The sequence below is a fragment of the Ovis canadensis genome, chromosome 7, assembly GCF_042477335.2.
Source record: "Ovis canadensis isolate MfBH-ARS-UI-01 breed Bighorn chromosome 7, ARS-UI_OviCan_v2, whole genome shotgun sequence".
Classification (NCBI taxonomy): domain Eukaryota; kingdom Metazoa; phylum Chordata; class Mammalia; order Artiodactyla; family Bovidae; genus Ovis; species Ovis canadensis.
Window position 1 is genome coordinate 62,484,713 of NC_091251.1, and position 23,959 is coordinate 62,508,671.

Sequence of the window (23,959 nt, forward strand, 5' to 3'; positions counted from 1 at the left end):
ACTCATCTGGCATCTCTGTTTTTGACAGAACTGGGATCAAGGCACATGACTTCAGTGTCTTCTCTTACGTGTCTGTCTGTTCTTGAATCTAGGGTCTCTTAACCTTCGCACTGAAGACATCTGGGTATGAATGGGTACTGCAGGGGAGAGCTATCCTGTGCATGGTAGGAAGTTCAGCGGCATCTCTAACTTCTACCCACTAGATGCCAATAACACTCCTACTCCAGCTGTGACAACCAGAACTGTCCCCAGACATGGCCAAATGTCCCCTTGCAGGGGTGATAGGTGAGAGTGAGGAGTAAACTGTCCGTTTCTGAGAGCCACTTCCCTCTAACCCCTGAGGACCCAAAGTCTGAGCAGGAATTACTTGGATACCACTAGACATGTTTCTCAAGGAAACCCATGTACTTTAACCAAGCCAATGTTCTCCACACTGGCTACACCTATTCATAATCACCAAGATGTTTACCAAGTTGTTTTTTTAGAAGTTCCCCAGAGATCTTTGTTTGTAGATAGGTCAGACAACCTCTGAACTAACTGGGCTTCACAATCTCATTACTCATAAAAACTCCAAACAAACATGTCACTCTAAGTTTATTTCAAATAGGAAATGCCAGTAGTTTCAGAGCAAGAAGAAGTGCCATATGTCGGTCTATTACTGTCTATTAAAGCCCCCTGGAGACATTTCACATACGCTTTTTGTTGTTCTGTTATCATTACAAAACAGTTGAGAAACTGGATAGTCTGGGAATTCTGAGCTTTATAACAGTTTGACTGAAGTGTATCACTTGCTGTGGAAGGATTTCTCATGCTTGTAATGCACAGGCACTTTTTTTTACACTTTTAATTTTATACTGGAGTATGGTCGATTGACAGTGCAGTGATGGTTTCATTTCAGGTGGACAGAAAAGGGACTCAGCCACACATGCACATGGATCCATTCTCCCCCAGACTCCCCTCTCATCCAGACTGCCTCATAACATTGAGCAGAGTTCCCTAATTCACCGACTCTTGACTACAGTGACAGGGAGGAGCCTGACCAAGAGGAAATTCCTAGAATGTACAATGCTGGGATGGTCAGGAAGATCAAGACTTGGCAAGACTAAGGGGGCCTAGGAAGGGTCACCCTTAGTCACCTCTGATAATGTTCTCCAGCAGATGAAAAGTCTGGGGCTACCTCTTCCCTTTGTAGTGTTTTTGGGATTAAAATCAGACAGTGGCAGTCTTTATAACTTAGGATCCAGAAGAATGTTGCCCAGACTGTGTGCAAATTCTGGCAGCTGCCAATCCCGCTTCTGGCAAGCCAGGAGGAGCTGGTCAAACTTTCTGTGCAGTTATTAATCTGATATGTATAGGACGCATTCAGTGATGTTCAACTTTCCATGGGACCTTAGGCAACTCAGCTTCCCTAAGATTTTGTTTTCTTATTTGAAAGATGAGCAGCTTGATATTTACCCCAGATGGTCACTAGGAGGATTCAATTAAATAATGTGTGTGAAGATGCTTTGTGAAAGGTAAAGCCCAGTAGGTAGCCAACTGTAGACCCAGACCTGAGCACGCTATTACATGATTGCATTCAGTTCGTATTTCTCTGGTTTTTCCTCTGGCTGCTCTGCCTCCAAGTCTGGGTTCAAATCTGGGTGGTGGATTTCAATGAGAAGAAAATAGACGAGGCCTCCAGCAGCAGCACCAACCAAAGGGCCCACTACAGGGATCCACCAGAAGTTATTCCCAGCTCTGAAAGCAAACAAAGAAATAAGTGACACATCGCTTGGCCTTCCTTCTAGGATCACTGCCAGTTACTCACTAACCAGCTAGTTGTTCTCCTACTCATGGCTCTTTTTCAATCAGCAAGAGCTAAGTAGGATGGCACTCATGGTAGCTTGGTAACCAGTATCCTTTCACTGGCCGGACCCTCTTGAGTTGGATGTGCCGGGCTTAAAGGGAGGAGCAGGTTCCCTGCCTGGCCTTACTGGTAAGCAAGGTCATTTGCATCCTATGATTGAGGGGATGCCAGAAAAATGTCTGTGTTAATTGCTTAAAGGTACTATTTAGTAGGATACTGATTTCAGTTGACCAATTCCATTGTTCTATTAATACCTGTGAGAGAAATGTCCCATTTATTTCCCTTTCAGAAAGCATAGCCCCTGAACCCATGGCAACAGTTGAGGGCATCTAGGGCAAGTTCAGGTCAATTATTCAGGAGTGGCCTTTCCTTCATACTGAAGTGGCGAGTCCTGGGGATTGTGAATGGAACGGGGATGTGAAGAGATTCCTGGACGTGATTGGTGGATGAGGGCAATCACAAGATAAACAGTCAGGATACATTTGTCAATGAATGAATTAAAAACTCAAAGGTAGATATATGAATTAAATACTAAATATAATTTAATTCCATACTTATATTTTGAGGTCACAGCTTACTCAGATGTATTTTCTGATGAGGATCCCCTCTCCCCTCCAGAAGTTCTCAGTGTCAGTACACTATATTGGACGTCTAGTTCTGGGAGAAATCAGGTGTCTCTGTGAATTGTCACCATCTCTTTTGGGGACAGAAAATCCATTCAGATAATTCAGTAGAAAGGACCATGAGTGCTCTGAAGCAAGTAAAACTATATAGTATAGTTGTGTAGTTGTTTAAGGATATGTGCATTTGAGATAAAACTTTTTAAAAGAAGGATAATTATGAACAAAAAGTTCAGGGTAATGCAGAGGAGGCGGAGGAAACAAAAGGAGCACAACTCTGCAGAGGAATTTCACAGTGTTTTATTTGGGGGGCATATTCATGGCTGCTATTTACAATTTTATTTTTAATAACTATATGTATTTCCATGGGACTGTTTGTTTCTAACTTTTATTAGAAAGAATAATAAAGGAAATATTACATTATTTAATATAATATTTTAAATAAAATTATTTTAAAATAATAAAGGGGAGCCTATTCTAGAATCCGTGAGACCTAGTTCTAATCTCAGGAGTGTCTTGGATTTAGAGCACGTAGCACATTGCTGTGTGTGTGTGTGTGTGTGTGTGTGTGCGTGCGTGTGTGCGCGCGCCCAGTTGTGTCCGACTCTTTATGACTCTACAGACTGTAGTCGCCAGGCCCCTCTGTCCATGGGATTCTCTGCTCCAGTGGAGTGGGCTGCCGTTTCCTCCTCCAGAGGATCTTTCCAACCCAAGCATGAAAACCAAGTCTCCCGTGTTTCCTGCACTGGCAGACAGGTTCTTTACCACTGAGCCACCTGGGATCTCAGGACTACAGAAGGCCTTTGAGCAAGCCTCCCCATCTCTGAGCTTCATACTTCCATCTATACCGCGGTCCTTTCCTAATCCGTATCATGCAAGCACTCTCTCTTAGTTCCTGAATCTTAGATCATAAATGCAGGCTCCAGGGAAGAGCACTGAGATTGAGCACAGTGGCCACCAGATGGCACTCTTACTGTGCAGGAAAGAGGACGTTACACTCCACACTTCTCACAGACCCTTATCCTGTGCCTCCAAATTTTCTATGAAAAGAATTTTCTGTGAGAGGCACCTTCTCTTCAGCACATGCTGCTGTTTAATCAATCGTGTCCGACTCTGCGACCCCCCTGGGATGTAGCCCACCAGCCTCCTCTGTTCATGGGATTTCCCAGGCAAGAATACTGGAGTGGGTTGCAGTTACCTTCTCCAGGGGATCTTCCTGACCCAGGGATTGAACTCATATCTCCTGCTTGACAGGCGGATTCTTTACCACTGAGCCACTGGGGAAGCTCTCTTCAGCACATGGAGTGAGTTTAACCACCTTATTTGGTCCATCACTTCCTTTTTTTCCATCACTGATTTGTGGTGAATCTCTCACTGTCATTTAACAGATTAGGGGCCAAGATACCTGCCATCATGCATGTCCTCCTTTCACTGTCTGGACCCTCTTGAACTGGATATTTTGTGCTAAGGTCACAAGGCTTAAATGGAGGAGATTTGATGTGGCTTCCTGCCTGGCCTTACAGGTAAACAAGGTCATTGGGTGCTATGATTTGAGGGGATACCATAAAACTGTCAGTTGCATAAGGTACTATCATCAGGGATTCATTTCTTTGGCTAAGTTATTTTAAAAATTAACAATACCCCTGAGATCCTTCACCTATTAACACTTTAATGTGAATTAGTGAAGACCACGTGCTTACATCCTAATGTGTGTGTGTGTGTGTGTGTGTGTGTGTGTGTGTGAGTTGCTCAGTCATGTCTGACTCTTTGCAACCCCATGGACTGTAGCCCACTAGGCTCCTCTGTCCATGGGATTCTCCAGACAAGAATACCAGAGTGTGTTCCCATTTTCTTCTCCAGAGTATCCTTCTGACCCAGGGATCAGACCCAGGTCTCCTGCATTGCAGGCAGATTCTTTACCATCTAAGCCACCAGGGAAGCCCAAGAATACTGGCGTGGGTAGCCATTCCTTTCTCCAGGGGATCTTCCTGACCCAGGGATGGAACCCAAGTCTCCCTCATTGCAGGCAGATTCTTTACCATCAGAGCCATCAGAGAAGCCCTTTTATATCCTAGTACTTAAGGGAAAGCAAGAGTCAGCTAGGGTCTGTCTTACCCTTGTCAGACCCTGGGGAACCTACTCCCCTCTCATCCTCACTTCTTGCCATACAGGGGCAAATGAGGGTCTGAGAATAAGGTGGTCTAGGTTTCATCTGAGATCCTGGATGTGGATTCAAACTAGGAAATCTCCTGAGATGCTTGTCTTGAGTGGAAAACCCTGAAAGGATGGAACTCTAGGGACCCTTCGGAGTCCTGTTACCGCTCAAAGATTTTCTTTTGAACTTTTGGTAGAGGATCATCAGCCAGCCTAGCTATCTCATAACTGGTATCTGCCCCTTCTACTCCTTCTTGATTTCTTTTATATAATGATGTCAGATTAATTTTTGGTAAATTGAAGTTCTAAACACATCAAACTTTTGCCCTAAATCCTTTGCTGCTCCCTATAATCTATAGAAAAGAGAGCAACAAAAATCCCAGAGTCTTGTTCTAGAAATCCAGTCCTCTATGATCTGAAACGATTGCCCTTCCAGGTTTCTTCATACAGCCTTCCGACTAGACTAGATCATGTGTCATTTTGATATGCTGTCTTTAGATACAGATGCCTCTCTGCTTGAAATAGCCTCTCTGTCCCTGATTGAACATGTCCAAATACTATAAAATGCCCCTACTTCTACTCCCATGGTTCCTAAATCTGAAGCTGCAAGTCTTCTCTCAGCTCCTGGGGTTAGTCATTTGACAGCGTCAACCTGTGTAAGAGGCTATGCTCACCCTCTGAAACAGAACATAAACAAAGCAGTGAAGGGCAGCAGCAGTAAAGGGCATCTTTAGCACTGGGCCTTGAATAAGGAATTAGGAAGCTGCATGGATGAATGAATACATACATGAGGGGGAAAGTCCTGATCTAAGGGGTGCGGTGCTCAGAGTTTGGCATTAGGTGATTTCAGCATCACAGATGTGGGCTCCTAGCTATTTGGCTGATAATCCTCTACCAAAAGTTCAACAAAGCAAAGAGAACGAGCAAGACCTGTTTTAGAACCACCATCACACTTAGAGCTTTGGGTGAATCGCCAAGCACGGCTCAAAGCGAGGCCAGATCACTCTGGCGCATCTTTGTTTTAGGGGTCTGTGTGAAGCTCACAGAGGTGTCTTGGTGGTGAGGTGAGGACAGTAGTCTCCTGGAGTGAACCTCAGGAAATTGGAATTAAAGGAAACTCATGGGTTAATTCTGGGCTTTGGAAATAAGGAGACCTTTAACATGTTCTCAGTGGTCCATTGAAAGAATACAAAGGATCCATCCTAGCTGTGAACATTTTTTTCCACCTTTTCATGCTCTAGTATGGTCATTCTGGAACAGAGCTCCTCAACTGTGGCACTCAGCATTTTCGTTTGTGGGGATCTGTCCTGCATACCGTAAGATGCTTAGCAGCATCCTCCATTGGACTCTACCCACTAGATACTGGTGACAAGTTCTGCCCCCACCATGCCCAGCTGTGACAACCCAAAGTGTCAACATGCATTGCCAAACATCCTTGGGGGCAAAATTGCCACTGGCTGAGAACCACTGCTCTAGAAAATTCATTGTATTGTTTGTTCCTTAAAGATAGGGTATGCTAGGGACTTTCCTGATGGTCCAATGGTTAACAATCTGCCTGGTAATGCAGGGGACATGTGTTCAATCCCTGGTCAGGGAACTAAGATCCCAAATGCCACGGAGCAACTAAGCCTGCATACCGCAATGGGAGAGTCTGTGCACCGCAACAAAGTATTCTGCATGACGTGGTGAAAATCCCATGTGCCACAACTGAGACCCGACACAACAAAAGAAAGAAACAAAAAAGACAGGGAATGCTGCTTGATTCTTTTTGTATCCTTCATCTCCTAGAACATATGTGGCACAGAGCATTTATCCATTCTTTTGTTCAGTGGCGTTCACTGAGGTTTCTATGTGCTGGACCCTATTTCAGTCACTGCAGACAAAGCAGTGAGCACGCGGTTAAGGCCCCTGTCCTCACAATGCTTACTCGGTAGCGGGCACGCGGTTAAGGCCCCTGTCCTCACAATGCTTACTCGGTAGCGGCTCCAGTGCTGCCAGTGGCGGTGATTAGAATAGCGCCCGTGATTGCTCTCTTTGTCTCCCTCCCCCTTCTCTCTCTCTATCTTGCACACATGCACACATCATAAATCACCAGTGATACGTTCCACTTAGGACGAGGGTGCTCTTACCCTCCCCCTCCCATCTGCGCTCTCTTGGATCTCCAGGTCGAAGCCCAGCGCCCCCCACTGAGGCACAGCATGAATCTTCCTGCCTCTTCCCCAGATCATTTTGTTACTTACGTGAACACCTCAAACCCCCAGCCTGCCAAAGCGGTGAAAAGTCTGGGACTCAGGTCTCGAGCTGGATTCATGGCACAGCCACTGTTCATTCCCAGAGAGGAGGCGATGGTGACAATCAGGAAGCCAATGACAACAGGCTCTAGGCCTCTGGGGACTCCCAAGTTTCTCGAGTCAAACAAGGCAAAGATGACAATGAGGAGGAACATGGTGGCTGCTACCTGGGTAAGGAGAAAATGTACGAGGGGTTCAGCTTATGTTCTTCCCACTGGCCCACCTCAAGATGCACCCCCTCCTGTTAAAAACCAAACCTAGTAATAAGCAACATAACACTGGCTGAGCACTGTGTCAGAGCCTTTTCTTCTTATTGGCAGTCCTAGACATGCGTGCTAATATCTCTCTCCTTTACAGACTAGTTACCTGCCTGAGGTGGCACAGTCAGTGGCAATCAGGTGTGGATGCAGAGAGTCTAACTCTAGAGACTGTATCTCAACTACACTGACCTGTTAAGCTACTACCAGGTAAATAGAGGGCAAGCTGCAGGCTGGAGAAATGAACAAAGGGGCTCATTCAAATTGGTGAGAAAAACGATGTGAGACGTCAATAGATACATGGGCAAAGGAAATGAAAAGACAGTTCATAAAAGAAAAAGAGATTTGAAAGACAAATAAGTGGGGACAACTGATTTGTAATGAAAAAAATGCAAGCAATACCAAATATTAGGAAAATGATATCAGTTCTCTCAGGCTTTCCTGGTTGAACTAATCATGTTTTATACTTTTGAAAGGCAATTTAACAATGATTTAGCAATATGTATTTTAAAAAGCCCATAAATGTGTGTACTCAATTGGACCCAGTAAGATATTTGAGAACTACACCTTGGAAATAATCTAAAATATGGAAAAATCATAAAATGAATATGCAAATACATATTTAAGCATTATTTATAGTACTGGAAAACTGGATTGCACATCAACAGGGCAAAAGCAATTGTGTAGTGCCCATTCTATAGTCTATTATACAGCCACTAAAAACAATAAATATGAAATCTATGTGTACAATGTGATGATTAATATTTACCTCGGTTAACATGAAATATTTTTCTAGGTTAACATGAAAATGAACAGGTATGTTTTCAGAAAAAAAATTAGAAAACAAAAACTATGTGGTAACATTAAAAAAAAAAAAATTGGAGGCTTCCCTCGTGGCTCAGTTGGTAAAGAATCTGCCTGCAATGCAGGAGACCTGGGTTTGATTTGTGGGTCATGAAGATCCACTGGAGAAGGAAATGACAACCCACTCCAGTATCCTTGCCTGGAGAATCCCTGTGGACAGAGGAGCCTGGCAGGCTACAGTCTATGGGGTCACAAAAGTCAGACACGACTGAGCAACTAAGCACACACATGTGGTAAAATTTAAAAATACTTATGACACTAGGTAAAAAATTATATGTGCATTATATTTTATACTTGAAAATAACATAAAAGACAAGTTGTAAGGGATTATACAAACAGTGATAGCAGGTATCTTGAAGTGGTGTGGTATAGTGGGTGTTTCTCCCAGACTCTACTTTAAAATTTCTAAACTATTATTTGGAAATTGTATTACTATTTTACTTTAACAACTAAATGACAGCCACTATTTACCAGATACTTATTATGTGCCAGGTACTTCATTGCTTTTTCTCATTAGAACCTCACACTAATCTGTGAGATAAATCCTATTTATTCACAATTTACAGTTGAGGAAAGGAGGATTGAAAGAGGTTAAGAAACTTGCCCAGGGGCACAGAGCTTCTAAGCAGAAGAATCAGGATGAGACTGAGACAACTGATTTAAGACCAGAATAGTTGTGCTATTGGCTACATGACAAATGCTTGGATGCCCCTTGTTTAACTGTCAAAAAGGAGAGACACTTCTAGCTGCCTAGAGAGTCTAGATAAACCTATACATATGGGGAGACACCAAGGACCCTCAGCTTGCCTACCACACTTCACAGTTCTTGAACTGATAACAAAACGTCTTTTCTCCAGATCTGTACATTTACGGGGTTGCAAATAGTCAGACACGACTGAGTGACTGAACTGAACTGAACTGATACGTTTACATGATGTGGACAAATGAGGCAGTTTCGCAAAGCAAACCCCATTTGCCCATACAGGGTTGAAATGTCCACTCCTCCACTTTTCTCTGAACTTCAACTGATGTGAAACAAGGGTACTTTTTAAAGAGGAAGTAGGAAACTCAGTGGTTCAACTTTGGCAAGCACAAGAATTTGTCAGCAAAGCTAGGGTTATGCTTAGGGACCTCCAACTTTGGAAACACAGACTTTCCTTTCCGATAGGCCTGTAATGTTCCTGTGCATCCTCCTTATTAGATTATGTCTTTTCACTGAAGTTGGGTCTTGTTGCATATACACTCACTTGTTCTGCAAATGCATTCACCAGAGACAGATACGGAGCTGGGTATGTCGCGAAAATGTGTGCTGTTGCGTTTTCTCCCACGATGAGCAGTTTTCCACCAGCAAAAGACATAAATGCATCTATGGAAGACAGAGCTCTGGCACGTTAGTGTCCTCTGGGCAGAAGAGAGGGAGACTTATGCCAGGTCTTGTGCTGAGCAAGTACAGACAAATAGCCAGCTTCAGTTTGGCAGATCCATATCATTTGCCTTTCTTCGTCTCTTAGTATGGTAGTTTTAGAGATGCCCAGAGAGCTCCCACGGAGAAGGCGATGGCACCCCACTCCAGTACTCTTGCCTGGCAAATCCCATGGACGGAGGAGCCTTGTAGGCTGAAGTCCTTGGGATCGCTAAGAGTCGGACATGACTGAGCAACTTCACTTTCACTTTTCACTTTCATGCATTGGAGAAGGAAATGGCAACCCACTCCAGTGTTCTTGCCTGGGGATTCCCAGGGACAGGGGAGCATGGTGGTCTGCCGTCTCTGGGGTTGCACAGAGTCGGGACACGACTGAAGCAACTTAGCAGCAGCAGAGAGCTCCCAGGGTGACGGGTCAGAGAAAGAAAGCCCTGGCTGCCCTGGATGGTTCTCTCCACATTTGAGCCAAATCCTTATTCAGTGGGTCTTGGGAATCAGTTTTCTCTGAGGGGAATTGTTGGAATTTGCAAGATTGACTAAAAGCCAAAGTGAAGCTTAGACCTGCTCTAGGCAGAATCCATGATTCCCAGGGGGTTCTCAGTAACCCCTAATAGCAGTCCAGCATTTGAGGCATCAAGTACAGTGAAGACGCCCTTAGAGCAAGAGACACAGCAGACCCTGACATAGCCAGTGTGGTCTAGGTTGTCCCAGACCCCCAGGCCTCTCCTGACCCAGCCGCTGACTCTCCAGTTTCTGGTCTCATCGTGAGTTTCTCCTTGAGTTTTCTTACACTCTAATTCTTAGGATAGTCTGCAGGAAGAGATGCCTTTCCACAGGCACCTCTATTAGGCTTGGCTCATAAATTCTAGTTTCCTAATTGTTCCAGCTTGAGAGTTATAAGGTATTGAGATTTACTTTGGGTTAGATAGAAGGAACTACCATAACAGTTGATTTTATGGAACCCCAAGATTTTTTAGCTTGAAGGGGTTCTGAGGTCATCTAGTTCATTCTCTCATTTTCCAGAGGAGGAAACTGAGACCAATCAGGTCAGATGACTTATTGAAGCCACGCAGCTACTTAATTCATATGGAACTAAAGTCTGGGTCTTCCATTGTCAGAACTTTGATTCCCCCAGGACTGCTGCCGAAGGAAGCCCTGGCTATTGGACAAAAGGGAGATGGGGTTCCCTACCCACCCCATTTCTCTGCTGTGTTCCTTCCCTCAAAGGCTTTGCTCCAAATTCCTTCTCTAAATATTTACTCATCATTCCCTTTGAGAGAAGTCAATGGTTTCTCTCCCAGCCAATTCAGAAAAAGCTATGGAGAAGCCAGTGGCCTGTTGCTTGCTTTGGCACTGTTTACATTGTAGTACTGGTTGGGTCTAAAGATAGAATTCATTTATGTTCTCCCCTTCATTTAAGTTGTGATCATTTTCATTAAGAGGCTTCATGAATGTGCCTGAGAATAATGTTGGCCCCATTAACTAGAACTTAGGACCCTTAGAAGGGCTTCCCTGCTGGCTCAGATGGCAAAGAATCCACCTGCAATACAGGAAACCTGGATTCAGTCCCTGGGCTGGGAAGATCCCCTGGAGAAAGGAATGGCAACCCACTCCAGTATTCTTGCCTGGAGAATCCCATGGACAGAGGAGCCTGGCAGGTTACAGTCCATGGGGTCGCAAAGAGTTGGACACGGCTGAGCAGCCAACACTTTCACTTTCATTCAGGACACTTAGAACTGCCTGTCAAGTGTATGACAGACTGTGTCCTGTTTTATCTCACCTCTTCCTGCCAAGTAATCCTGAATTTCAGCTTACACACAGCTCTCCATAATCTCTGGACTCAGGGCCCCTACTCACCATAGTAAACGCCGAAGAGGGTTGCAGCCCCTGCAAAGGCTCCCAAGAACTGGGCCCCCACATAAAAGGGGAATTTGAACCACTTCATCCGTCCAAAAAGACACATTGCAAAAGAAACAGCTGGGTTGATGTGGCCACCTGTAAAGAAGACAAGGTGATTAAGAAAGTCAGAGGGCATGCCAGGGAGAACTATTGTGAAGAAAAGCTTGTCTAGGGACTGTAGGCAGAACTCAGTCTTCTAGGTAAGGAACCATATGTGAGGACACAGAGGGGTGTGTGTGTGAGAGTGGGGAGGAAGAGAGGACTGTTATTCCTCATGGCATCATTAGATGCTTTTCAGGAAGTTTAGCTTTCTCAAATTTATAAAGAAACTTGTACTCAAGTGGCTTATTTTCCGTCTCTGTCTATTTATATGTCTATCATTCTGTCTATCTATCATCTCTCTCTACTGGGCTTTTAGTTCGGTTTAGTCGCTCAGTCATGTCCGACTCTTTGCAACCCCATGGACTGCAGCACACCAGGCCTCCCTGTCCATCACCAACTCCCAGAGCTTGCTCAAACTCATATCCATCGAGTCAGTGATGCCATCCAGCCATCTCATCCTCTGTCGTCTCCTTCTCCTCCTGCCTTCAATCTTTCCCAGCATCAGGGTCTTTTCAAATGACTCAGTTCTTCCCATCAGGTGGCCAAAGTATTGGAGCTTCAGCTTCAGCATCAGCCCTTCCAATGGACACCCAGGGCTGATCTCCTTCAGGAGGCACTGGCTGGACCTCCTGGCTCTCACTCTCAGGAGTCTTCTCCACCACAGCTCAAAAGCATCCGTTCTTCAGTGCTCAGCTTTCTTAATGGTCCAACTCTCACATCCATACATGACTACTGGGAAAACCATAGCTTTGACTAGATGGACCTTTGTTGTCAAAGTAATGTATCTGCTTTTTAATATATATCTAGGTTAGTCATAGCTTTTCTTCCCAGCGTCTTTTAATTTCATGGCTGCAGTCACCATCTGCAGTGATTTTGGAGCCCAAGAAAATGAAGTCTGTCATTGTTTCCATTGTTTCCCCATCTATTGCCATGAAGTGATGGGACCGGATGCCATAATCTTAGTTTTCTGAATGTTGATGTTTAAGCCAACTTTTTCATTCTCCTCTTTCACTTTCATCAAGAGGCTCTTCAGTTCTTCTTTGCTTTATGCCATAAGGGTGGTGTGTCATCTGCATATCTGAGGTTATTGATATTTCTCCCAGCAATCTTGATGCCAGCTGTGCTTCTTCCAGCCCAGCGTTTCTCATGGTGTACTCTGCATAGAAGTTAAATAAGCAGGGTAACAATATACAGCCTTGACGTACTCCTTTTCCTATTTGGAACCAGTCTGCTTTTCCATGTTTGGTTCTAACTGTCGCTTCTTGACCTGCATACAGATTTCTCAGGAGGCAGGTAAGGGGTTCTGGTACTCCCATCTCTTTAAGAATGCTCCACAGTTTGTTCTACTGGGCTTTGCCTATCCATAAATCAATAACCCCAAAGAGATTGATATAAACTGTTAGCTTCAGTATATTTTAAAATCAATGTATTTATATGATATACTTAGCAGATTTAATTCTATATTTAGTAATTCCTAAGTCCATGTCCAGAGGATATAGAAATAATATTAGGACTGAAAAAGAGACATATCTTAAATGGCCCTCCCTTGGTGGGCTGTGCCTCTCACTGAGGTAAGGGGCTCAGTTTATTTTGAAGTGGTCACAACATCTGAATGGATTCTCTGTAGTTTCTCTGCATAGACAATGTATATCTCACACACAGAAATGGAATAACATTTCCTTCGCTCCAACCTAAACTCTGACTGAAGAAATCATCCTCTTTGATTCTTATCCATTTGCAAGTTCAGGCAGAGGGCTTGTTCCGGGGGTAGGCTACTGCTATCCCCGGCTAACTTTGCTGTAGCAGCAACAACCACACATGTTGAACACTTGCCAGATGCTGTCATATTACATGCACTTGATCCTCCTAAGAAACCAGTGAGATGGGTCCTACCCCAGTTCACTGGTGGGGAAACTGAGAAGTAACAGTTTATGGTCACATGGTAGGTCTCAGATTCAAATCCAAGCTTATTTGAACTCTAGGGCCTATGTTCTATGTTTTGACTTTTCTAGGTTTTCTTTACAAGTTCATAAAGGTTTTCTCTGCCTTAGAAGGCAGGTGAAAAAATTTCGAAAGTAGTCTTTGAACATATGGGCTTGATTCCTAGGGATGAAGGACACACATGTGGAGAGTACAGAAGACATTTAGTGTGTGTGTTGGGGGGATTAGAGTGACTGTCGGTGTAACCACACTGAAATGTGGCCCTCTGGGTTATGGAAATAGCTGTAAACAAAGCTGTGATAGTGATGATGATGATGACTCATTGCCATTTGACTCCACACAGAACCTATGGATAAGCTTGTTTTTGGAAGCCTCCCTCCTCTCATTGCCTCCAGGAAGAAAGTTGTACTTTTCCTGAATCTCTAAGCCAAGGTGGGCTTGCAGTGGGGAGGGATTCTGACTGCTGGCTAAACTATGAGGGCCCTGTCTTCACCTGACTCTGCCCCTCAGGGGCTCATATGAATAAGAAAATGTCAATACATCAAAGCACAGGTGACTTCCTGAAGACTTACACACGCATCACCTGTTTTGTTTTGCTTTTAAATCTAAGACAGTCATAATTCTGGAGACTGGCAAGAGTACAGCTTACTAGGAAGCTGGAAACGGGGCTTAGAAGAGGGGACCACACAGGGCAGGGGAAAAGTTCCTGGAGCCAGCCCTGTTTCTCTTTTCCGGAGGCTAGTTGGAGGGTCACCAACACCCAGCCAGCCTGGAGGGAGCCAGTGTGAAAGGACCCAGGGACATAAGAAATCACCTCCACTCAAAAATATCTCCCCTCAGATAAGTCCGCCAATGGGAGAGTTATTATTTAGCAAGCTCCTCTTCCAAAATAAAACTTGCTGTAGGTTTAAAGCATAAAAGATTTATGTTTTTAGTCTCTCAAAAGCACTCTGAGGCCAGAACTATTATTCACCTTGACCTTCACATACCAAAAGGCACTTAGTAGGTGTTCAAGATATGAAAGTTGGAGATACAAATATCCATAGGCCTTTATTGAGATAGCTCAGGCTACAAACATCGACAGAGGGAAAGCTGTTTGAGGGTCAGAGAGGGTGTGTCTGGGAGGGCACTTTGCAAAGCAATGAGGAGAGTTTCTCTTTGCAGAGATGCGTGATCACTCGGCTCACCCTTACCTGAAGGACAAAACAGAGCAGCACTGTGGAGAAACAAGAGTGTTAGAGTTGGAGAGGGCCACGGGTGGGTGGAGCTGAAGCCCAGGAGGAGGCCCGAGATGAAAGTCTTACATGAGTAAGGCGATCTGGTTCAGGGTTCTGTCCTAGACGAGTCCCCTTCTCCCTGCCACCCACAGACAACTCTGTGATGGAGATAATCCTACTATTTGAGCTCTCATTAAGCAATCTTGCTTTTTTCTGGAGATTTTTATTGCCTATAAAATGCTGCATCAGAAACAGCTGCCCTAGTCTAGGTACAAGTCAGCAGAGCAAATGCTGAGTGTGGGGTGGTGCATAATCAAGGCATTGCAAGTTCTGATTGGCCAGACTGGATTGCCAGACTCCTGGCAAGCTCACAAGGGAGCAGGGTAGGTGACTCCTGTGCAGAGAAGTAACGCTTTATGTTCCAAAACCAGAGGTCAGCTGACCTTCCCAGTCTGGACCACAAAGTGGGCTCCCATTTATGTTTATGCCTAATATACATTGGTTATTTTTGGAATTCCCAAAGAGGGCCTCACAAGTGTCCACAAACCAGTATGTTGGTTGCAGCCACTATGAGAGAATCACTCCTCCACCCCCAATCTTCCTCTCCTATTCCCGGGCTGTTAAAGCCAATACCGAGTCTGCACTGATGTCATCATTGGGCCAGGGTGTTATCTGTGCCTGTTTCCCCATTTCCCTGGGAGCCTGAATAGCACTTAGTTCCAAACAGAGATGGGAAATAAGCTCCCTTTCTCCAGCTCAACACTGCCATCCCAGGTGGCTCAGGGGCAAAGAATCCGCCTGCCCATGCAGAAGACGTGCGTTCAATCCCTGGGTCAGGAAGATCCCGTGGAGAAGGAAATGGCAACCCACTCCATATTCTTGCCTGGAGAATTCCATGGACAGAGGAGCCTGGCGGGCTATAGCCCATCAAGTTGCAAAGAGTTGGGCACGATCTAGCGACTAAACAACAGCAATAGCTGCCTTCTATTAGCCAGGCTCAGAAACTGTTCTCCTTGGATTGGGGGATCTCACAGTCTCTCTGAAACAATTTGGACAGCTCCCAAGCCTTGCTGGGAAACAGCGCTTCGTGAAAACCGTCCCCTTACTCCTCTGAGCATAGGGGCTTGACCAACCCCAGGCCAAAGGCCAGATGGGAAGACCTCACACCATCTTTCACTCCCTCTTCTCCTTCCTGCTGGTCTCTTCCCCTTTCCTCCCATGATAACTCCAAATATATCGGTATATGCAAGCAGACATTGACAGCGGTGGTGGTGAAGTGTCAGCTACATTGGTAAGGTCTGGGACCAATTTATCCAAGTAAATATTTGATTATATTCAATTCAGGGAGTTATGTAGGTGAAATACTGCAAAACCACATCTCCACCTTTAAAAAGTAGCTGAGAATATGCCTACATTTATATTGCATGGTTTGTGGAAACCACACTTGTCTGAATGTAGTTGGAAGGGTATGGGGGGGAGGCAATAGAGCATTCTGCATGCCTTTTTGAAGCCAAGAAGGTATTCTGTCTCTGTTATCAAGGCCTGCACTGTCATCAAGCCTTGGCTCATTCAGGATGGCCCCTTGGTTATTTTTGCATCTCGGGTAGGCAGTAGAGTGCAGGGATCACAGCAAAGGCTCGGCATGAGTTTGAACAGAAACACTGCTGCTACCTAACAAACCACATACATGGGAATCTGTAACCTGGACTGCCTCAGGATCTGAGTGCCCATATGATATGGAAAGGCTGCTGCTGCTGCTGCTGCTAAGTCGCTTCAGTCATGTCCGACTCTGTGCGACGCTATAGACGGCAGCCCACCAGCAAATGACTGTTCTGTGTACTTAGTCCCCTTAGGCTCTGAGTGGGTCTGGGGAGTCATTCTTCAGTGCTACAATGGCAGTGCTTGTCACCAGTCCAGCCAACTCACCTGCAGGATCCTCCCCTGGGCCGTCCTGCCCTGTACTGGACCTGTACAGCCCTGTGTAAACTGCCTTTCCCATAATAGATCATTGGAAGTGTTGTTTAGCAATGGGGACCTGCGCTTTGCTGTCTCAGGGACCTGGGCCAAATCTTTGATTTGCCTTTTTACCAGCTGTGAGATGTCTGGCAATTAATTTAACCCCTTGGGGGCTTCCCAGATGACACAGTGGTAAAGAATCCACCTGCCATTGCAGGACACACAGAGACACAGGTTCGATCCCTGGGTCGAGAAGATCCCCTGGAGTAGGAAATGGCAACCCATTCCAGTATTCTTGTCTGGGGAATCCCATGGACAGAGGAGCCTGGTGGGTTATATATAGTCCATGGAGTCGCAAAGACATGACTGAGCACAAACCCAAAGCAAAAAGCAAAAATCTTCAGGCCTCCAGTTTTCTCTGTAGAATGGACAGTAATACCTGCCTCAGAGTGCTGCTGTAGAAGAGAGAGGAGATAGAGAGAGGAGATAAATTGTATACAGCACCCCGTACAGTGCCCAGCACACTGGGGTCCCCATCTTCCCTTATCCCCAACAGTCTTACCTTAGTGTTCTGAGTCCCCAAGACAAGGCTGCTAAGGATTCTGCAACCCTTTGGGAAGTGGGTAGTTTCCACAGTTCCTTCTTAAGGTCCCAGGCTGCATTAAGTCTCATTTCATTTTGCTTCTCAGAACCTCGAGAATTGCTTTTAATTAGTCTTCCACTCGCGGCAGGGTTGGACCAAGACCTCCTGATTAGCCCTGCACCTCCATGAAAGCACCAGCTACTTTGCAAATGGCCCAGGGCCCTCTGTGATTGCTCTGATAAAGGTCTAGGGAATTGCCTCTGTTGGAGTGATCTTCACAGGCCATTCGCAGAATAGATGGGAAGTGGTTTTCAAGCGTAAGATGGAGCTTATAAAAGAATGTATTGACAGGTGCAGAATACGATTCAGTGGCCGGATTTAGGAATCAGTTATGAGTTCCAGCCCTCATCTCTGTCTCTTGCTACAGGTTGCCAAAGTGGCAAGTCACTTAGCATTTATTTACTGGCCATTTAAAATTGGTCATTTATAAAACTAGAATCAAAGACATATTCTTGCAGGACTGCTGAAGTCTAAAACAGTTAAGGTATGTAAAGTGCCCGGAACAGTGATAGTACATTGGGATGGCTGAGTTAGTAGTCGTCGTCATTGTTTCTGGTACTTACCAGAGACACCTGCACTCACATAAATGGCCATTCCAACTGCCATTGAAAATCCAGTATTGATAGTGATGATTCCTCCAAAGTGTCCTCGACTGAGAACAGCTTGGGCAACAGAACCACATCCAAGGACCTGGAATGAGAGGAAACTCAGTAAGTGAGTGAAGATGGCCACCATCAAAGACAATGGGAAGTCACAGTAACAAGAAGCATTTTTCTTTTTTTTTTAACCATTTATTATTATTTTTTACTTTACGATATTGTATTTTTCAAGCACATTTGCAAACCAGGCTGCCACAGGCCTCATATAAATCAGCTTATAATCTTCCAACTGTGCACAGGTAGCAAAATGCTGGTCCCGAGGCTGCATCTGGATTGTGGATGAGTTTTGTTAGGCCTTCACAGTGTTAAAATTTTTAATGAATCTATAAATTGGGTAATTTGGTAATCATTTCATTTTATATAAATATCTGATCATTATGTTATAAAACTGAAACTATGGACTTCCCTGGTGGCTCAGATGGTAAAGCGTCTGCCTACAGTGCAGGAAACCTGGGTTCAACCCCTGGGTCGGGAAGATCTCCTGGAGAAAGAAATGGTATTCTCCAGTATTCTTGCCTGGAAAATCCCATGGACCGAGAAGCCTGGTGGGCTACAGGCCATGGGGTCGCAAAGAGTCGGACATGACTGAGTGACTTCACTTTCACTTTCTTTCACTTTTGTATGTCAATTATACTTCAGAAAGAAAGGGCGAGAGGAAGGGAGGGTAGAAGGAGGGGAAAGAAAGGAACATTTGGTGAGGGAGGGTTATTGGGAAAGATGAAACAGTTGCATAAATTTCAACAGGACAGCACACGACCATTGGCCATCCTCATGCTGTGGTTTAAAGAGCCAGTGTTGTCCTGAAGGAATGTCTGGGGCTGGAGGATCATTAGGTCATTGCTCCTAGATGTCAAGTAGCCAAGTTTTTTCTAGAATACAGATCCCCAGTTTGGGTTTCTTAACTAAAGAAGAGCACCAACTGGAGGGAGGACTCAGCATCAAGTAATGGATATGATTTGAGGGTATGTGAAGCAAGTTTTCAGAAACAAATGTATTCAAGGAACAAGAGACAAAGAATAGGAAGGCTTCTTATCAGGATGATAATAACCAACTACGGTGTCTCTTCACCAAAGGATGAGAAGGGAAGTCTGAACCTGAAATGAGAGAGGATGCACTTCAACCATTTCCTGAGAGTGATGAATTAATTCTAAATAGCTCCCTTGGGGCTCATTTGTGAAGTCCTTTAAAGAAATATGATTTACAAACAAGGGATGTTTAACACATATAGAATGGTTTTGTTTTACTCCTCCCTGAAGGCAGAGAAATTACCTAGATGATCTTTTAATATCCCCTCCAGTCCCTGATTCTAAGATATATCGACTTAACTCTAACTGCTAAACAGTAGGGAGAAGAAGGACCTGACATCTGGAGGGATGCACCAGGGCTTCACATCACAGGCATGGGGCTATCTTTGATGTTAATCACAGATCTGGCTCCAGACCCTATACTGAGAGCCAAGTTAAGCTGTAGCAGGAACATGGTTCCCTTTCCCTTTTTAAGAAACGAAATATTCCCGAGTCCATCTCATAGCCTAACAATTCCACCTGGACTAGACATTATTTTTTCTAGAATCCTTATCTGTTATAATAAATGTCAGAATTAAAACCACACTGCTGTCTTTCTTTTTAATTTAAGATCAATTAAATGACCCAAGTACAACTTCCAAGCTAACTGTCATTTAGGCAGCCTCTTCTCAAAAGAGGAAAAAAAACGTTCCTGACAGCTTAGAAGTCCTGATTTAGACAACCAGGGGTAAGGAGAGACACACTCAAACACGGGCCAGTCCTGAGCTATTACCACTTTCCAAATAAACTTCTTCCCTCTTTTATGGTGTGATATTCATGGACTTGTGATATTCTACAGGGGGTGTAAAAGCTTTAAAAGGTCTGAGTGGACCTGGGGAGGCTTCTGTTCTGTCAAACTTCCTTGTGGTTAATACTGTCCTCTTCCACCCTAGATGCTGCAATTGCTTTTTTGTTCTTTTCTAGGGAGGATAACTGATGGCATCACTGACTCAATGGAAATGAGTTTGAGCAAGCTCCAGGAGTTGGTGATGGACAGGGAAACCTGGCATGCTGCAGTCCATGGGGTCACAAAGAGTCAGACACGACTGAGCAACTGAACAAAACTGAACTGATGCTGTGCACTGCAGGAAATGAGCAGAAGGAGAAATAAACAAGGTAAGCACTTCAGTTTGCCTAGTCAGAAATTGCTATTCAGAAGCTTTCAGCCCATGTTGACATCATTTCTTCCTGGTTTTATAGCCTGAAATTTATGCCTTAATGAGGCAGACAAGTAATTGCCTGCTAGGATCTTCTCTTGCCTGCTTCCTCTGTCCTGCATTCACAGCACCAAGGAAGTAGACCTTGGATATCCTGACGTTATCATACTCTGATCACTAGGGAATTGGTCACTTACCCTTGTTTCCTTCTTCTGTAACTTTCTTCTTTAAAAATATGAGAGAACTGTCATTTATAGTATTGCTGATAGAATTTCCAACATGATTCCATGCTCTCACCATTAAGAACTGCCTTATTGTTCCCCTTCTTAGACACAGAAAGAGCCATGCTGTCTCAATTTTTTTGGTCTTCACTATCAAGTAATCTTTTTTGGACTCATCACTCATAGTCTTCTCACTAAACCTAATCTTTTCTCTCTGTAATTCATTTGTACTGTCCCTACTGAACAGTTTGTGTTCAGTTGTTTTCCAAGTGCCTGATCCTGACTTCCTTGTGTAGAAAACAATCTCTTAGATTCCTTTGCATACCAACAGGCAATAGTATGCTCAGTTCAGTTCAGTTACTCAGTCGTGTTCGATTGTTTGTGACCCCATGAATCACAGCACACCAGGCCTCCCTGTCCATCACCAACTCGTTAAGTTTACCCAAACCCATGTCCATCGAGTCGGTGATGCCATCCAGCCATTTCATCCTCTGTTGTCCCCTTCTCCTCCTTCCCTCAATCCCTCCCAGCATCAGGGTCTTTTCCAGTGAGTCAACTCTTTGCATGAGGTGGCCAAAGTATTGGAGTTTCAGCTTTGGCATCAGTCCTTCCAGTGAACACCCGGGACTGATCTCCTTCAGAATGGACTGGTTGGATCTCCTTGCAGTCCAAGGGACTCTCAAGAGTCTTCTCCAACACCACAGTGCAAAAACATCAATTCTTTGGCACTCAGCTTTCTTCACAGTCCAACTCTCACATACATACATGACCACTGGAAAAACCATAGCCTTGACTAGATGGACCTTTGTTGGCAAAGTAATGTCTCTGCTTTTGAGTATACTATCTAGGTTGGTAATAACTTTCCTTCCAAGGAGTAAGCGTCTTTTAATTTCACGGCTGCAGTCACCACCTGCAGTGATTTTGGAGCCCCCGAAAATAAAGTCTGACACTGTTTCTACTGTTTCCCCATCTATTTCCCACGGAGTGATGGGACCGGATGCCATGATCTTAGTTTTCTGAATGTTGAGCTTTAAGCCAACTTTTTCACTCTCCTCTTTCACTTTCATCAAGAGGCTTTTTAGCTCCTCTTCACTTTCTGCCATAAGGGTGGTGTCATCTGCATATCTGAGGTTGATATTTCTCCTGGCAATCTTGATTCCAGCTTGTGCTTCTTTCAGCCCAGCGTTTCTCATGATGTATTCTGCATAGAAGTTAAATAAGCATGACAATATACAGCCTTGACCTACTCCTTTTCCTCTTTGGAACCAGTCTGTTGTTCCATGTCCAGTTCTAACTGTTGCTTCCTGACCTGCATATAGGTTTCTCAAGAGGCAGGTCAGGTGGTCTGGTATTCCCATCTCTTTCAGAATTTTCCACAGTTTATTGTGATCCACACAGTCAAAGGCTTTGGCATAGTCAATAAAGCAGAAATAGATGTTTTTCTGGAACTCTCTTGCTTTTTTGATGATCCAGTGGATGTTGGCAATTTAATCTCTGGTTCCTCTGCCTTTTCTAAAACCAGCTTGAACATCTGGAAGTTCACAGGTCCCATATTGCTGAAGCCTGGCTTGGAGAATTTTGAGCATTACTTTGCTATCATGTGAGATGAGTGCAATTGTGTGGTAGTTTGAGCATTCTTTGGCATTGCCTTTCTTTGGGATTGGAATGAAAACTGACTTTTTCCAGTCCTGTGGCCACTGCTGAGTTTTCCAAATTTGCTGGCATATTGAGTGCAGCACTTTCACAGCATCATCTTTCAGGATTTGAAACAGCTCTACTGGAATTCCATCACCTCCACTAGCTTTGTTCATAGTGATGCTTTCTAAGGCCCACTTGACTTCACATTCTAGGATGTCTGGCTCTAGGTGAGTGATCACACCATCGTGATTATCTTGGTTGTGAAGATCTTTTCTGTACAGTTCTTCTGTGTATTCTTGCCACCTCTTCTTAATATCTTCTGCTTCTGTTAGGTCCATACTATTTCTGTCCTTTATCGAGCCCATCTTTGCATGAAATGTTCCCTTGGTATCTTTAAGTTTCTTGAAGAGATCTCTAGTCTTTCCCGTTCTGTTGTTTTCCTGTATTTCTTTGCATTGATCGCTGAGGAAGGCTTTCTTATCTCTCCTTGCTATTCTTTGGAACTCTGTATTCAGATGCTTATATCTTTCCTTTTCTCCTTTGCTCTTCGCTTCTCTTCTTTTCACAGCTATTTGTAAGCCCTCCTCAGACAGCCATTTTGATTTTTTGCATTTCTTTTCCATGGGGATGGTCTTGATCCCTGTCTCCTGTACAATGTCACAAACCTCCGTCCATAGTTCATCAGGCGCTCTGTCTATCAGATCTAGTCCCTTAAATCTATTTCTCACTTCCACTGTGTAGTCATAAGGGATTTGATTTAGGTCATACCTGAATGGTCTAGCGGTTTTCCCTACTTTATTCAATTTAAGTCTAAATTTGGCATAAAGAGTTCATGATCTGAATCACAGTTAGCTCCTGGTCTTGTTTTTGCTGACTGTATAGAGCTTCTCCATCTTTGATTGCAAAGAATATAATCAATCTAATTTCGGTGTTGACCATCTAGTGATGTCCATGTGTAGAGTCTTCTCTATGTTGTTGGAAGAGGGTGTTTGCTATGACCAGTGCGTTCTCTTGGCAAAACTCTGTTAGCCTTTGCCCTGCTTCATTCCATACTCCAAGGCCAAACTTGCCTGTTACTCCAGGTGTTTCTTGACTTCCTACTTTTGCATTCCAGTCCCCTATAATGAAAAAGACATCTTTTTTGGGTGTTAGTTCTAAAAGATCTTGTAGGTCTTCATAGAACCATTCAACTCAGCTTCTTCAGCGTTACTGGTTGGGGCATAGGTTTGGATTACCATAATATTGAATGGTTTGCTTTGGAGATGAACAGAGATCATTCTGTTGTTTTTGAGATTGCATCCAAGTACTGCATTTTGGACTCTTTTGTTGACCATGATGGCTACTCTGTTTCTTCTAAGGGATTCCTGCCCACAGTAGTAAATATAATGGTCATCTGAGTTAAATTCACCCATTCCAGTCCATTTTAGTTTGCTGATTCCTAGAATGTCGATGTTCACTCTTGCCATCTCTTATTTTACCACTTCCAATTTGCCTTGATTCATGGACCTGACATTCCATGTCCCTATGCAATATTGCTCTTTACAGCATCAGACCTTTCTTCTATCACCAGTCACATCCCCAACTGGGTATTGTTTTTGCTTTGGCTCCATCCCTTCATTCTTTCTGGAGTTATTTCTCCACTCATCTCCAGTAGCGTATTGGGCACCTACCGACCTGGGGAGTTCCTCTTTTAGTATCCTATCATTTTGCCTGTTCATACTGTTCATGGGGTTCTCAAGGCAAGAATACTGCAGTGGCTTGCCATTCCCTTCTCCGGTAGACCGCACTCTGTCAGTATGCTCGTCTGTTCTGTTTCCTCGGGCGGTGTGTTTCCCAAGTCCACCACCACTCCTTCTGTGCCTGCCATCACAGACCTCCAGTGTCTCTTCTACCTTCATGCCAGGATCCAGCACCTACTTTCTCCAGAAGACTTAGAAAATCACAAAACCGTGTAGGCAAGGGAGGGTATTACAAAGCCGTGGATCTAGTCTTCACTGTGCTGCCCAA

General features: G+C 44.3%; 1 protein-coding gene across 1 annotated transcript in view; it reads right to left on the minus strand.

The window, feature by feature from the left end:
• Positions 1–577: 577 nt before the first annotated feature.
• The window catches only part of AQP9 (aquaporin 9), a 51,425-nt gene continuing 28,043 nt past the window's right edge, over positions 578–23,959 (minus strand). Inside the window, exons 2-6 of the mRNA XM_069596390.1 lie at positions 17,777–17,903; positions 11,313–11,450; positions 9,280–9,398; positions 6,861–7,078; positions 578–1,737 (exon numbers count right to left, since the gene is read on the minus strand). Coding sequence (XP_069452491.1) covers positions 1,563–1,737; positions 6,861–7,078; positions 9,280–9,398; positions 11,313–11,450; positions 17,777–17,903 — 777 coding nt within the window. The 3' untranslated portion in view covers positions 578–1,562. The remainder of the gene's footprint in view (positions 1,738–6,860; positions 7,079–9,279; positions 9,399–11,312; positions 11,451–17,776; positions 17,904–23,959) is intronic.